General features: G+C 45.3%; 1 protein-coding gene across 3 annotated transcripts in view; it reads right to left on the bottom strand.

Annotated features, from left to right (window-relative positions):
- Positions 1–312: 312 nt before the first annotated feature.
- The window catches only part of arid3a (AT-rich interactive domain 3A), a 51805-nt gene continuing 32949 nt past the window's right edge, over positions 313–19168 (bottom strand). For 2 of the 3 annotated variants that reach the window (XM_086115872.1, XM_086115871.1), the window contains 6 exons: positions 10219–10291; positions 8906–9089; positions 8050–8297; positions 7263–7547; positions 6400–6489; positions 313–5442 (listed from right to left, as the gene is read on the bottom strand). In XM_086115872.1, the coding sequence (XP_085971998.1) occupies positions 5303–5442; positions 6400–6489; positions 7263–7547; positions 8050–8297; positions 8906–9089; positions 10219–10291 (1020 nt within the window). In that variant the 3' untranslated portion in view covers positions 313–5302. The remainder of the gene's footprint in view (positions 5443–6399; positions 6490–7262; positions 7548–8049; positions 8298–8905; positions 9090–10218; positions 10292–19168) is intronic. The other variant, XM_086115873.1, reaches the window with a different exon arrangement.

The raw sequence follows: 19168 nt of genomic DNA, 5'->3' as shown, positions 1-19168 counted from the left end.
GGTGACTGCTGCCTAGGTCAACAAGCATTTGGAAATAAGACCCGGGGAAAACAGTGATGTGATTTAGCCGTACAATTTGGGGATTCTCTCTCTCTCTCGCTTCTGACCGGAGACCTTTCCACTTTATTCGTCCCACCACTGCTTTTTAATACACAATGCATGTTTTGCATATTGTATGTAGTGAATACAAAAGCTTTAATTTGCATCGTCATTGTTTAAGAGGAATGCAGGTTCACTCGGTTTCTATTTTCTTTTCATTTTAACAAACATCGGCACCTTGAAACTTGAAATAAGATACAGCACATGCAGTGATGACATTTAAGAAAGCTGATATTTTATTAATTTCAAATTCAAATGTAAAGTATTCACACAAACACATATTGAGTAAATAGGCAAGAATAACTTTTCACCATTCAAAATAGAGAGAGAAAACAAAAATGCTGCATTGCCTTCTCACAGCACTGTTACCAAGGTTATTAGGACACATCCCATTCATTAAAATCATGTTTGTAGCCTATAGATAAAGAAGGAAAAAGCACATATTGAGTGAACGTACTGAAGACTACTTGTGGTGCTAACAGTGGTACTCTAGAAGCAGTACTGTTGAGCAGTGGGATCTCTGCTATTGCATCAGCAGCAGAAGTTGGGCTGTAACATGCCCTCTCTGTGCACCCACTAAACTGGAACTTGACACCCAACTGGGGTGAATACATCCAAATGGAGGTAGAGGTAGATTTTCCTGAGAAGTTTTCAGAGTCAAGGCACAATGCCTCGCTTCCCGAAGTTTTGAAGTTAGCTGAAGACTTGAGGAGCACACCAGCTCCCCTAAAATCGTCACATTATTATCATTCTCTTCCAATATCGGCATCATCTTTAAGGTAATAAATCTGCTCTCAAATGTAATCTCTGCGTGCTGGTTTGCAACAGCATTAAGAAAAAAAGCAAAGAAATAGCAAAAACAAACGCACGTGATATAATTTATCGCCCTAAAAAGCCATATTTCAGAAATATTCTACTCCATGAATCTTAGTAATACATGTTGATTCATACAATTGTCACAGCAGAAGGCATCTTCTTACTTTGTCATCTTCATTGTCTGCAGTCCACCTGATCCGAGACGGAGGCAGCGTTGATGTTCCAGAAGCATTCACACCCATTAAAAATGGTGGTGAATGGGCCATGAAGGGATTGACAGCAGCAATAGTTCAAGTTCTTTAAGTATGATATTTTTATACACAGCGAGCATGTGGATAAAGTGAAATTGTCCAATCTACACAAACGTGTAGATGCACTAGAGACTGCATTCAATCCAAATGAACTGCATTAATTAAGGGGGGGAAAAAAAAGAAATAAAATTTCTTTGCTGAGTTAAGACTTTTTCCCCGAAAAAAATGGCATTTTACATGGAGGATCCTGCTTGACAAGAGCTGTGGGGAAAAAGCAAGAATGAAGTGTGACCATTTCAGAGTCAATCTTAACACATCTGAGATCAACACTTTCAATCAACTTCCAAAGTTTTTGAATCCAAACAAAGAAAACACTGTAAAGATATTCAACCACTTGGCGGGTTCAACTACAAAACCTTTCCATGACGGGGTGCTCTTACCACAACCTTCCTTTACTTTCCACAAGGCAATGGCAACAAATCAAGAGAGAAAGTCCCAATTAGCTGATATCTGATTGTCTGTGGTCATTAGTGGAGGGCTAACGTAATCAATATCATGATCATCCAGGGGTTGTTCCCCCCCCCCCCCCCCAGGTAGAAAGGTGTCGAAACAGTGGCTGAAGGGATGTTCAAGAGTGTCTGGAGGTACACAGTGTTTTCACAATATCTCCTGATTGTCACCGGCACACACTGAACCCCTTGAGAGGGGCAGAAAAAGACAGCAACTGTTCAAACGCAAATATCTCACAGTACTGGTCGAACAAACACAGATCCATACAGGAGAGAAGGAGGGTGGGGGTGGGGGGGGGGGTGCTTGAATGTTGCCAAGGGGCCAAAAGGTCATGGAGACAAATGTGTTTAAAAAAAAAATTCAATGTTGATCCTTTCGCTCAGGATTGATTGAATTTCGTTCCCTCCAGCGTCCCTCCCCCAAACAGCTGCTTTTTACGAGAGCGCCTTGATTTGATTGTCAGCTCTTTTACAGCATCTCTGACATCTGCTACTTAAGAAAGAAAAAAAAAGCCAAATGCATTCCCCAATGTAATATAAAGTTCTTCTTCATGTCATATGCAGAACTTATAGCAATAGTTTACACAACATAAGAAAAGCCCAGTAGCGTATTCATAGTTAGTCCGCAAACAAATATGGAAGTTTGTTATTTGAGTCATGTATTTAGTAATGCTTTGTATAAATGTTAGCACAGCTTTGGAATGCATCTGTACTATTGTCCACAGTTAGAAGGCACTATCCATCCTTGTTACTTCGCTTTCACAGAATCGACTCTGAGAATCTGATCCCGAAGCCGCCACCAATCATCATACAATGTCATATTGTCACGAGTACTTCTGACTACACCGTTGAACCACCGGGTATCATGCAGACTTGATGTAACAATAAAAAGTCCGCTGTGTTGTATTATGCACCTATATGTGCGGTTGCTAATAATGTACTGTATATTTGGAGAAACTGATACCGACTGTTAAATGTAACAGTCCGTACAATGCTGCTGATTGCATTATTTTAACCCAACATCAGGTTCTGAAGGTACAATATGGAGGTAAGAAAATTAATAAAAAAAAGTTTCACTTTCTTCCTGGTGGGGTTATACACCCCCCAAACACTGTTCCCAGTTAGCACTGGGAACACAGGGGTGATGGCACCGGTTCAATCCGTTGTTGGCTTGTAGGAGCAGGTGGTACCTCATGAAATGTGACGCTTCAAAAGACAATATATGACCTACTGTGTCACCACGGAGCAGCTGTGCGCTTTGCTACTCTTGCGCACATCTGGTTTGGCAATGACTCGACACAGCGCCCATTTGTGGAAAGGGGGGGGGGCGAGAGCTTTCCTATTATATTCCCGATGAAGGACAACTATGGCAACATTCAAAAGGAAAAAAAAAGAAAAATTTTTACAAAATTGGAAAGTGACAAGAATAAAGTTGGAATATTACAAGAACAACGTTACTCAATTACAAAAGCACATATGTCAATGTAACAGTCTGTAAAATTGTGAGGGCTCCATCCATTTTCTTGAGCACTTCTCCTTATTAGGATCGTGGGAGAGCTGAAGCCTTGTCCAAGTGTATTTGGCTGAGAGGCGTGGTACACTGTGGACAGCTCGCACGTGTCCACAAACAACCATCCACACTCATTTTAACACCGACGGATGAATCGACGGAATCTGCAATTAACCTAACAAGTATGCTTTTGGAATGTGAATGCATTTAGAAAACTCAGGCAAACACAAGGAGAAACATACAAAACTCCATACGGGGACTGAGCGGAGATTTGAACCAGAACCTCGTAAATGTTTTCAAGGTTGTTTTTTTCCCCCATCATACTTTGACATTGCTCTCGTAATCATATCACCTTATCCTCACATTACAGTATTCTTTTTTTCCCTCCCTCTTTAGTAGGTCCATAATACTACTAATGGTGTGAATTCCATTTTGTCCAACCGGGGAAGTGAGATTATACAGTACAATCACAGCGTGAGCGGCACAGCGTTCTCTCAGACATGTTTGCCTAGCAGCCGGTGGTGGCCCGAGGCAAAAAAGCAAGGCTCTGATCAAAGCGACAGCAGCTGATAATATTTGCCCAGAACAGAAAAAAAGTGACAAATGGTCATCTCGGACTGTTCAAGGCCTCTGAAAAAGAACCTATCAGCGAAGCATGGTTCACGCCCGATCTTCGGGAGGAATGAGGCTGTTTGGCGTAGTGTGGCCGGCAGTTGACAACCACTGCAGAGGTAACACAAGTTAAATGATTAATCTCGGAAATCTGAGGATGACCCGATCCTCCAAACAGCAGGATAAGGGTAAGAAGCACTTAGATGAGACGCACAAAGTCCTGCTCAACAAAACACACAAAATATATCGATATATTTATACGTATCTGACATCTATAACACAAAAACACAACAAGAAAGCGCCAGATCTAAATTTAACTACATCAGCTCCTCTGAGACGCAGTGAGCACGCCTCCTGACCACTGATTGTCCGAACGAGGGTCTTCACAACAACAAGGATCAAGTGGATAGACAGGTCCTGTGAACTCCTGAAAGGAAATCCGTTTCCCTTCAGGCTTGATCCACAAACACAGGCATGCATCTGACCTTAAGACAATCACCTCACGAGAAAAACGAGTTAAGAACAGGAAATCAAGATACAAATTGATCTTCCTGCACAGACGTCGAAAGCATTGCAGTTGTGTGGACTCCTGAGAGCAATCTGAGTATCCTTCACGTCGTGAAGCTGGCAAGAACGTCATGAGGATGCATATCAACGCCGAAGCATGCTGAAGTGCAGCAAAAGCAAAAGTTGAGAATGGCGAAGCATACCGAGCTAGCTTTGACATTGGTCAATCGTGGAACCGGCCTAGCGGCGGGAAAAAATGAGGACAATGCATGAGTCCAGCAGGGATGTTGAGCTATCACGTCATCTGGTCGCCAAATACGTTCATCTAGACTGCTCTACAACGGCTGCTGTGTTCATCGGGTATCTGGTTTGCACACAAGTAGCTCACAGAAACGGCATATACTTTTCAAGCCTTTCTGATTAAAAATAGAGGATATTTTGTACTCTTTTGATAGAATTCGAAATATATCAATGTTTTCCTGCAGTGATAGCATTGATCAAGATTTAAAGGATAAAACACTATCCCGAAGGTCAAAATAACAATAAACAACAAGTAAAAGGTCAAACAAAAAAATCTCTCCCCGAGAGGATGAAACCTTGCTGTCAGTCAGTAGCTGTGTTTGTTAAGTGTAAACAGTGCATTAGCCCTCCCTGCCTATTCACTTCTCTTTTGTTCGTCCAGAAGCTGAACACGTATGTAGAAATAAATAATTCACAGGATGTACATACATATTGTTTTGTTTAACATATACTGGCTCTCTGTTGGGATATTTTCCTCCAAAATCATTGTGGCGATATGAAGAACATAAGAGGTGAGTTGATGACAGAACCTGAGAGTGTATTTCAAGTGATTGCGTACGTTTGTGTCTTTGTGTTTGCTTTCTCTTTTTGGCGTAGACTATATAGAAAATGAGGTTGTTGTGGTTTTTTTGTTGTTGGGGTTTTTTTTTTGGTAGCTTGGTTTAAAAAAGGGGGTGGGGGGGGGGGCTGAGGGTATGTTAAGACACTGGGTTGCTGGAGGTTGAGGTAGGTGTGGTCTGCTGCTGCAAATGAGGAGAGACACGACTGCCGACAGGCTTGCTGGAGAGGGACGCCCCTGATGGGGCTGACCCAGCTGGTGCCTGAGCAAAAAGGACACCTGGAAAACAAAGAGTAAAAAGTGAATTCCAGGAACTAAAAAGAAGTCATTTTCCTTCCACGCAAAAAGATTTGCGCCATTTCACATGGCGCTCTGATATCAGGTCCCATTTTAGAGATGAGCTGTTTGTATGATAAACATTTCTCGGCCCTAAATATCCATCCACCCATCCATTTTCCGATCCGCTTTGTCCTCACAAGGGTCGCGGGGGTTACTGGAGCCTATCCCAGCCGTCTTTGGTCAGTAGGCGGGGACACCCTGAATCAGTTGCCAGCCAATCGCAGGGCACACAGAGACGAACAACCATCCACACTCACACTCACACCTAGGGACAATTTAGAGTGTTCAATCAGCCTGCCATGCATGTTTTTGGAATGTGGGAGGAAACCGCAGCACCCAGAGAAAACCCACACAGGCCGGTGGGGGGGAGGCTGCAAACTCCACACAGGAAGGCCGGAGCTGGAATTGATTTTGCACCTCTGCACTGTGAGGTCAACGCGCTAACCAATGGACCACCGGGCAGGCTGGCCCAAAATATAAAGCAATCAAATAGCAAACATTAAGCACGGCAGTAAATGAGTGTGCCTTCTTGAGCTGCCTGATGATACATTCTTATGCTGCTGCAAAATACTAATTCATTGCTCATTGCTAGTAACTTTGAAATACTGTATGTCGAGTACATGGTACACTGAGCCCCCCTGTACTTTGAGTGAAGCATTCACTCTAATGCGATTATTACACATCCAAATATTGACATAGTTCTTCCATAAAAACATTCAATTGCCCATTCCTCAACTAATTTAAAAGCAATCAATTTAAAAAAAAGACACTCTATTATCTATCAAATAACATATTGAGCAATAATTACACCCTGCCCATTTGTTGTGGTTTCGTATCTTTGAATGAAAAAAGCTGCAGTGAACTAAACTTTCTGCGGCGCACGATGCAGCAACTCACCAGTGTACACGACTCCGTTGAGCTCGACTGACATGCTTATGCTGTTTGTACCGTTGGTCGTGAGGTTCATGGCAGAGTCCTGCCTGCCGTCTGAAACACCAACAACAAAATGGGGAAGCTGTATGAGCAAAATCAATACCCTTGGGTCAATGTTGACAGACAAAACCAAAAGTCAGCCAGCAGCAGCATTGACTCACTTTTGCAACTCTGGTTACATCCTGCATTTGTATTTGTATTTGTGCATCTACACAGTTAACGTTTTTTTTCCACCTTGACATGTGCCATCTGTCCCAAGACAGACTTCTGCAGACATGAAACCAGCATAGGAGGGAACCCCCCTCGGGCCCCACAGACATGCGTGGTTGCATGTTCGCTCGCATGTTCGTTACTTTAATACGCTAAACAGGTCAACGTTTAGGTCCACTATCTCACCTACAGGTGTTGAGGTTTGTGGCAACATGTCAAGCATGTGTTTAGACATTCGACACCAACTGAAACTAACCGAAGAGAGTATGAGGAAAGCATGTCACAAAATTCTGAGGTAAAACGGCAAAAGACCCACAGCTGAAAGAGGAAAATAACTGCTAATTTGTACATTTTCAACTGTTGTACAATTCCGTAAGTAAATTCTGGTCCATTTGCTGTTTTTTTTTATTATGACTTGATTTACTTGTGTATCACTTTAGAAATGGATATATTACTTGGGTGTCAAAAGGAACCGATTAAATTGACAACTAATCAATTACACTGGTCAACCAATTCTTTCTCTCTCTACTTTTAAATTGGAGTCTGCCAAACCGGATGATCTCCAACCCAGAGGAACACTTGAGCGTTCCCACACGATCACCTGCCGTTTCCAGTACCTTGTTGGTTGATGCGGATGTTCATCGGTATCTGGGCTGTCATGGCCAGCAAGTTGTGTTGCAGTGCTCTCTGCAGGAGTCGTTGATGCTCCTCTGCTGGCAGCGCCATCTTCTTTTCGGGCGGCTCGCCGGCCTCCAGTTTGTCCCTCAGCTGTTCCAACGCCGCAACCTGAGCCGCCATCGCCGCCTGGGCTGCCGCCGCGGCAGCCACCGAGTGACTCGCCAGGGCTCCCACTGGCATGCGAGGCACACCGACTCCATGGAAAGGTGGTCCGCCCTCTTCTTCTAGACAGCAGGGAGCAAAACACATTGAAAAAAAAAAGAACTCCATGTATAGTGAGGATCAGTGGGAAAGTACTTTGTCCTGCTTAGTGGTAGAAAACATGAAACTCGACATAATGAAGCTGTGCCCACATTTAACCTCATTCAACCAAGATGACAGCAACTACCCCACAAACAACCCCAGCAGAAAAAAAATACAATCCCAAGAAAATTCTGCTACCCAGGCGCAGCCCATCAACAACAAAAAATGTCAGAGAGCATCGGTCTCAATGAGCCGTTGAAAATGATTTTTTCCAGTCACCACTTCATTGATGCTGCATATTCTTGTTTCGTTGTATTGTAAATATGGAAACCAATGTTTTTCATTTGGAACATTCTATTATCCAGTTTGCTGACGTCGAACACAAAGACCTCTTCTATACTTTTCCAACAACTCAAATTAGCGCATCGATATCCCCCCACCCCCTCATTTCATCGCCATCAACGCCATTGGTGGTGTGCTCACCCTTCTTGATCTTCTGGATGGGGGTGAGCGAGGCCCCATTGGTGGCTACAGTCAAACCCATGGTGGGTGTGGAGAGCTTTGGCGAAGACAGCATGGTGGGTGTCCCGTTGGGGGAGTATGTGAAGAGGGAGCCGCCGAAGCTCTGTCGTCTGCCTTCCCGTCGATTGCTGTCGATGGCGGCCTGGAGTTCGTTGGGGTTGCTCAGACCCCTCTTGTCACATTCATATGGGTACAGGTACTTCATGTATCTAACGGGAACCACAAATCCATTTTAAAAGGCAAAGCAAACAATGAGGCGCAGAAAAAAAAATTGTGCGTTTCCAGTAACGCGACCGACCGAGAATTTCTACGTCGAAAATGCTGACCGTAAAGTTTTTTTTGTTTTTTTTCCAAACAACCCTCTACATTTTTGTGTAGAGGGTTTACCCCGGTGCAAAGTCTCGCAATATTCACGTTGAGCGCGTGTCGTTTGCCCCGTCGTCTGTCAACAACATTGAATCATGGCGGCGGCCGCCATCTCCGACGACAGCTTAAACCGCGTTTTCTGTGTTACAGTCGCATGCTCGCACCGTAATGTTAAGAAAATAGCATCCATTGATGTATCGAAAAAATTCATCGAACTATTTGATGAACACCACGGGCCGAGTATAAACCACGTGAAAATAGCGCAGTGTCAATGTGCCAACGGTGAATTCTATGACATTGATGATATGGATATGTCAGTGTTTCAAGTTTTAAATACTTTACCTGACCTAAGATTGATTCGATTTCAATGGATAGAAAAAACACAAGAAACAGTGGCAAAACATTGGTCACATTGGGATGTCCTAAAGGGGTTGTGCGTGTGTTTACTGACTGTGTGCGGAGGGTGAAGGCTGCACTGGTGATTGAGGTAGGCAGATTAAGTCCCTTGGTGATCTCCCTCCACAGTTTCTTGTTGATGACCTCCACCAGGCCCCCCTTCTCCGTCACCAGCCTGTAGAGCATGTACAGATCCAGGACCTGCTTGGCCATGATGGGAATACGATTCACAGGGGTTCCTGGAACGAGACTTCTTTTGTCAGCATGCAGATTTAAACAAGAGCTCAACTTGCATTCAACGAAATTATCCAACAAACATATATTCAAACATTTTACTCAGAATGGTCTCGATCTATCTCCAAACATCAATTAAGATGGGTGATTGCACTCAGTAATGGCCTGCAGAGGGCGCACTCAGCTTCTCCGATCAGGCTCAGCAGACCCACCCAGTCATGCTTCTTGTGACTCACAAGAATTTTGTTTCATAGTAAACACATACATCTTTTGTCTACCATCTTTGGCTCCTGATCTATATCAGCCATGAATCATCAACAACCTGTCACACTAACAAAGTACCTGGTATTTATGAAGAGACAGTGATACTTGAGTATGTCTGATACCAAACTGGTAAAACACAACGGTTTGCAATTTTTTTTTTTTTTTTTTTTTGCTTGGGTGTTGGGTCCAGTGTGTGTGTGTGTGTGTGTGTGTGTGTGTCATAGGATGTCAAGGTAAACCGTATCGGTTTACCTTCATGTCTTGAGCTTCAATACAATGTATGCCTTTATTACAAGAACATCCACATATGGGAATGATGTGACCATCAATCAATCATCTCTGAATTGAATAAAGACCCCACCCAGCTGAGTGAAAGATAAGCACGCGGCTCCAGGTCGACCCTACATGAGGGATCACTGTCTCCATATCCCCCCTATAAAGGGAACTGACAAGTACACAGCCGTTCCAATTACAAAGAGACGACCGTTCATAGGATGTACGTTCTCAAGTACACTCTTAGGAAGAGCGAATTTGGAGAGTTCACAAGGCCGTACTCTGCGTTCTTGATATTGAGAAATGGTCAGTGTCCATCCACACGATTACCGGTACATTCTTTTTCGTCAATTATTTAATGAACAAAATAAGAACGTGTGACAACATAAGACCGCTCACAAATCACGTGCCTTTTCAAATTATTTTGATTATCATAGACACATATTGTGCAGATAATTTGTCAATGGCATTTGTTCTAGTTTTATTTCATGATGGTATTTGTATTATTTCCATTCTTGTTCTTTGAGGAGAGGTGAGGTGCGTGGGGTCCCATTTTGAACACCTGCTCAAGTCACAATGAGTTGCCGTGTTGCTTACCTCTTTTCTGCATGAAGCTGAAGAGGTCATCAAGAAACTCTTTCCTCTTTGGGTCTCCATCCAATTCATACAGCTGTGGAGAGGAAGAGGCGTTAGACGAGGCGTTTGTATTTACAAAACACTGGCACCACTAAGAAAACATAGTGATCAGCCAAAACAAAAGGATTGCCACCGAGCAGAAAAGAACGTGGTTGCAATAACTGACATAAACGTCAACGACTGTCCAAAAAAACCGGCTAGCTTTGTCATATAAACCACACCCTAGTCCACATTCATTCATGCAAAGCGAGACATTGGGGAAAATGATTTGGGCCACTCAGGCTTGATGAAAACCTCATGCAGGTCCAGCTGCTGGCGGCGCCCAGATTGCTGCACAGTTCAGTGAAAGTTTGCAGCAAAAAAATGAGGTACCCACTCAGGGGAGTACAAGGAGCCTATTGATCGCTGTTTTTTCAGTGCAGTTTGGCAGCGTAACTGGGATTTGATCTGAATATTAATATCGTACCAACATGGGCATAAGGGCACTGGAGCCTCAGATTGACCTTCGCGTTGCATATGAGAGCAAAGGTCATAGGAAGACATTAACCTCTGCACATAAATGACACAACTCACCATTAGGCCCCAGAGCTGAAATGACTATTGATTTTCCGACTGATGGAAAATGTATCTTTTGAACTATTCTGGTGATCAATTAATCTTTTTGTAGCAACACACCCTGCATCTCGCATCTGAAACCTCTGATTCTAATTCTTACTTGTCGCGCAAGACAATTGAGTGAATTGGATTTTTGTAGTCCTCAAGTGTGAAAGGAATTGCATGATCAATATAATTCGATCTAAGTAGAACATTTGCAAAATTATGAGAGGGTCAAAAGTAATCTTTAGTCTTCTTGGCCCAGCTTTTCTGAAAAATGAAATTAGCGGAAACATGTTGTGTTTACTGGGCAATACGCATCCAGTGAACAACTGGTATGTTTCATACATTTGCTAAAAAAGTACATAAGACCATTAAGTCAATGCCAAAACACTCCAGTCTGTAGCAACAGTCATTTATTGACTTTTCATCCCGTGACCTGCAATCGCTGCGTCGCTGACACAGTTCGCTGCAAATTCAAAGCAAATATGTCACCAAGAGCAACAAAAGGACAGAACGCCAGTGTGCGGTTTGTTTGGAGCGTTGAAGTGCTTTGATCGATGCCATCTTATATGGAGTGGCTGGCGCACAGTTACGTGTTTTGCGCTCGCCCAAAGTTGCTACCGAGAGGAAATGAAAAGCGAGTTCAGCTGAAGCTGTGTAGGATGTGACAGAAGTGGCCTCTAAGCAGTAACAGACTGCCCCTCATTGTAGCATTCAGCCCTCATTAGAGACTTCAAGCTGCCATCAGATCTTATTATCTTGAACGTGTGTGTGTGCGCGGGGCGGGGATTGGGGGTTTGCTGGATTGAACAGGCCGAAATGAGATGTGGTGGGTTGGGGCGGGGGGGGGGGGGTTCCTGCTAATGTACAGGGCAGTTTGAGACAAGGGGGAGTTTTAATTACAGGATGCATGCATTTTGTGAAGTGCCGCACCATAAATCTTGGAAATGACCCCCTTACTCCCATCCCCCAGTCCAACTATTCTTTATTTTCTCTACACGCCTCCCTCTCCTTATCACACAGACAAATATTTCCCAAGTGGCTGGTGATTTTACGAGTGGCATGGAGACACAAATGGTGAATCAACCTGTCTTTGAGTACCAACACTGTCCATGTGCCAACTGGCCTGTAGAGGTACACCTGTACAATCCGATCAAATACAAAAACAAGCTGCCTCCGAAAATTCCTTTAAAAATATAACGGTGCGGAGTTTTTGATTGACGCTAAGACGGACATTAACAGAATCATTTTTACGGTTGTTCAGTGGATCCGGTGCTCCACCACTGCAAACTATAACAACAACAATATGCAAAATGATTGAACAATAGTTTGAGCATTTGGATTTCATAAGACTGTAAGACGTTGTGGCCAATCAGTGTGTGAGTATAAAGCTTCCCTGCACACCAGAGGATTTGTCATCTTCAGGATAAGTTGAGTGTGTGAATTACAGTCTCCCTTCGGCTATTCTGTATCCACTTTCAAGTCCCATTCAGTGTTCCCATTTAACACAGACAGGGACACACATCCTGCTTTGTGTCCGACTACAGGCGGCAATCACAGAAGGCCGCACTAATTAGGGGGTAACAGAGCTGAGTCCATGTCCGTCTACTGGAAATGGGACAGCGGGAGCAGTGTAGCAAGCAGTTCGGGATGGTTTTGACACAGCACAATTACAGGATGCCCGATGAATCGGTTCTCGATCATTTCACTTCACATTCTAGGACGCCAATTTGCCACCACTGATTGGTTGCGTGTTAGTAAACAAGGCACGATTTTGAGCTAAATTATTCAGTGATGTTGGTGCATAAAAGAGGCAAAGGGAACATAATGATGGCAGATTATGCTCATATGACTGCAGCTCTGAGAGGAATACAAGTGAGATAATAGTTCTTTCTTTTGTTGGGCTCTTAAGCGGAATGTAAACTAATTGCCATTTGCAACCATGTCCACAGTGCTGGATGTGCTGTCATCTATACACAATAACATTTTTGGAGGCTAATGATCCTCTTAATTGGAAACCAGTGACTTGTAATGGGGCTGTGGCATTGTGGTAACTCGGGATATTTATAGATATGGATGAGCATCTGACAAACTTTCCTGCATCGACCATTAGGATTTTTTTTTTAAATTACTGTATTTGGAAAATTATTGTAGATGTCAGATTAAAGTGTCTGAGTGAAAGCGGTTCATCTTCACATAGCTGACGTCTTGCGTCGCTTCGGGCCGCACACGAGTTGAGGCGTCCTCTGTTTGCAGTGAACTACTTTCAGACATGAAGTAATTTCATGAACACAACCGACATAAATAAGCCTCCATTCTTCAACTAATGCATTACTTTGGCCATCATATGGTGGTGACGTTATGACTCAATTCTGCAAGAGAGAAATCAAGCCGAATTGGAAACTTCTTTCACCAGGATGCTTTTCAATCTTTCAGGGCAACGTCACTCCCAACTTTTAGCTTTTCCAAGCACTATCCATCCATCCATCCATCCATCATCTACCGCTTATCCGGGGCCGGGTCGCGGGGGCAACAGCTTTAGCAGTGAGAGTTGGAGAGCCCTGTTTGAAGGAGCCAATAGCACCACATCTGCAAAAAGCAGGGATGCAATACTGAGGCCCCCAAAACGGACCCCCTCAACGCTTCGGCTGCGCCTAGAAATTCTGTCCATAAAGGTTATGAACAGAATAGGCGACAAAGGGCAGCCTTGGCGGAGTCCTACCCCCACTGGAAACGATTCAGACTTACTGCCGGCAATGCGAACCAAACTCTGGCATCGGTGGTATAGTGATCGAACGGCCCGTATCAGGGGGTTCGGTACCCCATACCCACGAAGCGCCCCCCACAGAACTCCCCGAGGGACACGGTCAAACGCCTTCTCCAAGTCCACAAAACACATGTAGACTGGTTGGGCAAATTCCCACATACCCTCGAGGACCCTGCTAAGGGTGTAGAGCTGGTCCACTCTTCCACGGCCGGGACGAAAACCACACTGCTCCTCCTCAATCTGAGGCTCGACTTCCTGACGGACCCTCCTCCCCAGCACCCCTGAATAGACCTTACCAGGGAGGCGGAGGAGTGTGATCCCTCTGTAGTTGGAACACACCCTCCGGTCCCCCCTTTTAAAAAGAGGGACTACCACCCCGGTCTGCCAATCCAGAGGCACTCTCTCTGTTGACCACGCGATGTTGCAGAGGCGTGTCAACCAGGACAGCCCCACAACATTCAGAGCCTTGAGGAACTCCGGGCGGATCTCTTGCCACCGAGGAGCTTTTTAACCACATCGGTGACTTCAACCACAGAGATAGGAGAGCCCACCTCAGAGTCCCCAGGCTCTGCTTCCTCCAAGGAAGGCGTGTTGGTGGAGTTGAGGAGGTCTTCGAAGTACTCTGCCCACCGGTTCACAACGTCCCGAGTCGAAGTCAGCAGCGCCCCATCCCCACTGTACACAGTGTTAGTGGTGCACTGCTTCCCCCTCCTGAGACGTCGGATGGCGGACCAGAATTTCCTCGAAGCCGTCCGGAAGTCGGCTTCCATGGCCTCACCAAACTCTTCCCACGCTCGGGTTTTTGCCTCGGCGACCACCGAAGCTGCGTTCCGCTTGGCCAGTCGATACCCGTCAGCTGCCTCTGGGGTCCCACAGGCCATAAAGGCTCGATAGGACTCCTTCTTCAGCTTGACGGCATCCCTTACTGCTGGTGTCCACCAGCGAGTACGGGGGTTGCCGCCACGACAGGCACCAACCACCTTACGGCCACAAGTCAGATTGGCCGCCTCAACAATAGAGGCACGGAACATGGTCCACTCGGGCTCAATGTCCCCCGCCTCCCCCGGAACATGGGAAAAGCTCTGTCGGAGGTGGGAGTTGAAACTCCTTCTGACAGGGGATTCCGCCAGACGCTCCCAACAAACCCTCACAATACGTTTGGGTCTGCCAGGACGGACCGGCATCTTCCCCCACCATCGGAGCCTACTCACCACCAGGTGGTGATCAGTTGACAGCTCCGCCCCTCTCTTCACCCGAGTGTCCAGAACATGCGGCCGCAAATCCGATGATACAACTACAAAGTCGATCATCGAACTGCGGCCTAGGGTGTCCTGGTGCCAAGTGCACATATGGACACCCTTATGTTTGAACAAGGTGTTCGTTATGGACAATCCGTGACGAGCACAGAAGTCCAATAACAAAACACCACTCGAGTTCTGATCGGGGGGGGGGGGCGTTCCTCCCAATCACGCCCCTCCAGGTCTCACTGTCATTGCCCACGTGAGCATTGAAGTCCCCCAGCAGAACAAGGGAGTCCCCAGCAGGAGTACTCTCCAGCACACCCTCCAAGGACTCCAAAAAGGGTGGGTATGCGGAGCTGCTGTTTGGTGCATATGCACAAACAACAGTCAGGAGCCGTCCACCCACCCGAAGGCGGAGGGAGGCAACCCTCTCGTCTACCGGTGTGAACCCCAATGTACAGACACTGAGCCGGGGGGCAATGAGTATGCCCACACCTGCTCTGCGCCTCTCACCGTGAGCAACTCCAGAGTGGAAGAGAGTCCAACCCCTCTCCAGAGAACTGGTTCCAGAACCCAGGCTGTGTGTGGAGGCAAGTCCGACTATATCCAGTCGGAAATTCTCTGCCTCACACACCAGCTCGGGCTCCTTCCCTGCCAGAGAGGTGACATTCCATGTCCCAAGAGCTAGCTTCTGCAGCCGAGGATCGGACCGCCAGGGTCCCCGCCTTTGGCTGCCGCCCAGCTCACATTGCACCCGACCCCTTTGGCCCCTCTCATGGGTGGTGAGCCCATGGGAAGGGGGACCCACGTTGCCTCTTCGGGCTGTGCCCGGCCGGGCCCCATGGGTGTAGGCCCGGCCACCAACGAGCCCCACCTCCAGGCCTGGCTCCAGAGGGGGGCCCCGGTGACCCGCGTCCGGGCAACGGAAACTTAGATCCATTTATTGTAATCATCATCAGGGGTCTTTGAGCCGTGCTTTGTCTGGCCCCTCACCTAGAACCTGTTTGCCATGGGTGACCTTGCCAGGGGCATAAAGCCCCAGACAACTTAGCTCCTAGGATCATTGGGACACACAAACCCCTCCACCACGGTAAGGTGACGACTCACGGAGGGGCACTTCCAAGCACTAAAGTACTCAAATTGGGTGCCTGACTATATATGTAACCAGTTCTACTGGTCTATTAATCTAGGGCACCTTTAAATTCCCTTTTGTCTGTTTCTCGTTTAATTTTCCATGTGCACTGCGATTAGATGATATCCTTTTATGTTTCTTTCTCCCTGGTTCGGTGATCTTAATACTGCAAATGCACAATACAACTCCTCAGCCACCACGTCCACCCGCACACATACCTTATCAGGCAAAGCTGGGTGTGGTTGGTGTCGATTTACTGTATGGTTTTCAAGGTTGTAATGTGTGAGAAGGGGCTGGGCCCCCTCCTGGATTAAAGCTCTGCTATTCGGATAAACAAGGAGAAATGAGAAAAACGACAATAAACCAGGCCAACTGGTATCGTTGTGAATCGATTCATTTCCCTGCAAGAAACCCATTGTAATAAAAACACACTGCATCTTAGCTTTTAAACATGTCACTGACAAAATAAAAAACATTTTGTTTGGGGGAAAAAAGGTTCAGATCAGATGGTGTTGGGACACCTTGGCATTCGTACATTTACCACTTCGCAGCCAAGGAAACACACTCATTTTGTGTCAAAAACTCGGATCAGTTTCCACCCTGGCCATCTATGTAGGTCAGCAACTGCCCTTGTGCTGATAAATTATGAAGAGTCCTCAGACACAAACAAAGTGGTTTGTGATGAAAATAATCAGGAACTACAGAGCAGCCTGTTGCTGCAGATTTGCAGTCATGACCATGTTGTGGAAAGTAATACCGCATGGGGAGGAGATTTATTTCAGTGCAGAGGGGGATGGTTTGCTCCACGGTTAATGCAAATAGATGTTAGTAAGCCAGCGGCACACAAGTGTCACATAGCACATAATAAGGGCTTTGCAACAGAAAACCAGAACCCAGAGGAGAGTGGAGTATCGCGTACAACTTTTCAAGCTCTCGATCTGGGGCGGCTGGCTGATAGTTTGAGCATTCTTTTTCATGTTTCATCTTTGATTTGTGATATAAACTAAAAGCATACATCAAATGTGACGCAATGATGCAGAGTTTCATCTTTCAGCACGACGACAACCCAAACATAAACCGAAATCAGAGAGCGGATTGACAGGTACAAGATACAAGTTGTGGATTCAACCAAACAGAGCCCAGACTCGAATCCAATAAAAACATCTGGAGTGACCTGAACACGTTAAACACGTCCGGAGCACTTTCAGGTTCAAGCTTCAAGTCAAATACAGATGAGACAAGCTTAACTCCCTTTGACAAAAACATTCAATTCTGTCATAAAATCATGTTTTAAAACGCTTTATTTCGTCTCTGTAGGATTTGAGCAGGTTTAACTGATGTCTTCCACTTGTTTTAAAAGTTTTCAACTTGTGGGGGAAAATAAATCTTGTTACACTGGTGGTTGATGTTTTACATTCATCGCAGGATATGACTAAAGACTGACTAAAGTCAGTCTAAAAAAACATTGGGCATCGAGTCAACGATTGCTCATGCGATGAATCAAGACATCAAGTTGCGTGATTGCTGGAAATCAACACACCAGATGTGATTTGCATATGCGCAAAGAAAGTCTATACTGCGGTTGTTGCACAACAGAAACCAGATATTATTTAAAAATGTTGCTGCAGAACAGGTTACTCCGTTTCTTAATCCAAGTCTGGTCATGTATTTACCCTCCACACGAGATGAAGCGTGAACATTATTTCATCAACTATTTAACAGGAAACCATGCCCCTCTGAAAGAAGGGGGGAATGGATCGTGGTAAAGAAAAGCGCAATAAGTAAACTTAGTGAGTACTAGGTGACTCATAAAGGCTGGGGGAGGGGTTATTGTAGCTAAAAGGGGTCCGGGGGTCGGGGAGTTGATCCAGCCTGTGAACACATGATCAGCCATTTTCAAACAGTGCCTTGTATCAGGCAACAGCCGTTTCATGGGTGCCCCAACTTTGCCCAAAATCAAACGTATAAATATTCTTTGATGCAAAGAACAGTGTAACCTTTATCCGAGGTACACTTATGAGCTCTGATAAAACATGGCTATTCATGTTAAATACTGTTAAGGTCAGTAAGAAGTGGGTGTAGCAGCAGCAGTGAAAGACTCTTATATACTCTTATGTCTTTGCAGCCTGGTTTATACGAAATACACTAATTCAATTCTTAGGCGTTACTAATGCTGCAATGTGACTCTGAACGGGTGAACCATTAGAACCTTCTAAACAGCCTGGCCAGTGTGAATTCTGTGTGTGTTTGTTGCGTGTGAATTTGAGCGTTTTAAAGACCCTTCGTAAGACCCTTCGGTGACCCTCTCGAGCTGCATTTGCAGGGACAGAACGCGGTTGGACGATTAGCAATCTGACTATACTTCAACAAAGAGCTGAGTCAGAGGGGACAAATTTTGTGTCAGGGTTCACAAATGGATCATAGTAAGGCCTTGAAATGTGTGCTGGGCATTTAACATAGGCTAACATTCTGTTTTTATCTCGGGACTTGAGGGAGCGCCGGCAAATCAGCGTATGCACGTTGGAAAAGTGTTGTTAATTGCTTACATTTCAAGACACAACTATACGGATGCTTGATGAAATGTGTATGATACAGTATTGTCAATCTCTCTGCAAACAATAGATGCATTGACTAGGCAAAAAAACCCATAAAACCAGCCTGTCAAGACAACATTTCCAGCTTGTAAAAGACCACTCCTGGAATCCAGTGTGAACAGCACCTATTGGAATGTACATCAAACCAAACAGAGGAAACAAGCTCCTTCCCTTCTCAGTCTGATATGACGTGGTTTCTGTAGGGAGTTGAATTCAGTCGGAAAAAATGTGGCGCAACAACAGCGTGACAGAAACATCTCATACGTGTCTCCATAAGCTGACATCGATAATGAATCCATCTATGTCCGCGCTTTACAACGTGCCTGACTGCCCCTCCCCTCCCTCAAGCACACAATTAACAGCAACAATAGATCTGTTTTACTGCCGTTGCATTCAACATTGTTTTATTGACAGGCCGGATCAAACCCATCATAATCCGCGGTGACCAGCTGACCTCATAAATTCAAGCGCATCGACTGAGTGTGAGTCGCTGAGCCACCAGCCAAAGACAAACAAGCGCTGTCAAAGACCGATCTGGCGTAGCTTGGTCCGTAACAATCTCTCTTTGTGGAAGAGAAAG

The sequence above is a fragment of the Hippocampus guttulatus genome, chromosome 7 (genome assembly GCF_054856545.1).
Source record: "Hippocampus guttulatus isolate MCC_2025c chromosome 7, RoL_Hgut_1.0, whole genome shotgun sequence".
NCBI classification, from domain to species: domain Eukaryota; kingdom Metazoa; phylum Chordata; class Actinopteri; order Syngnathiformes; family Syngnathidae; genus Hippocampus; species Hippocampus guttulatus.
Note: the sequence above shows the minus strand (reverse complement) of the source record. Positions and strands in the feature narration are given on the sequence as shown.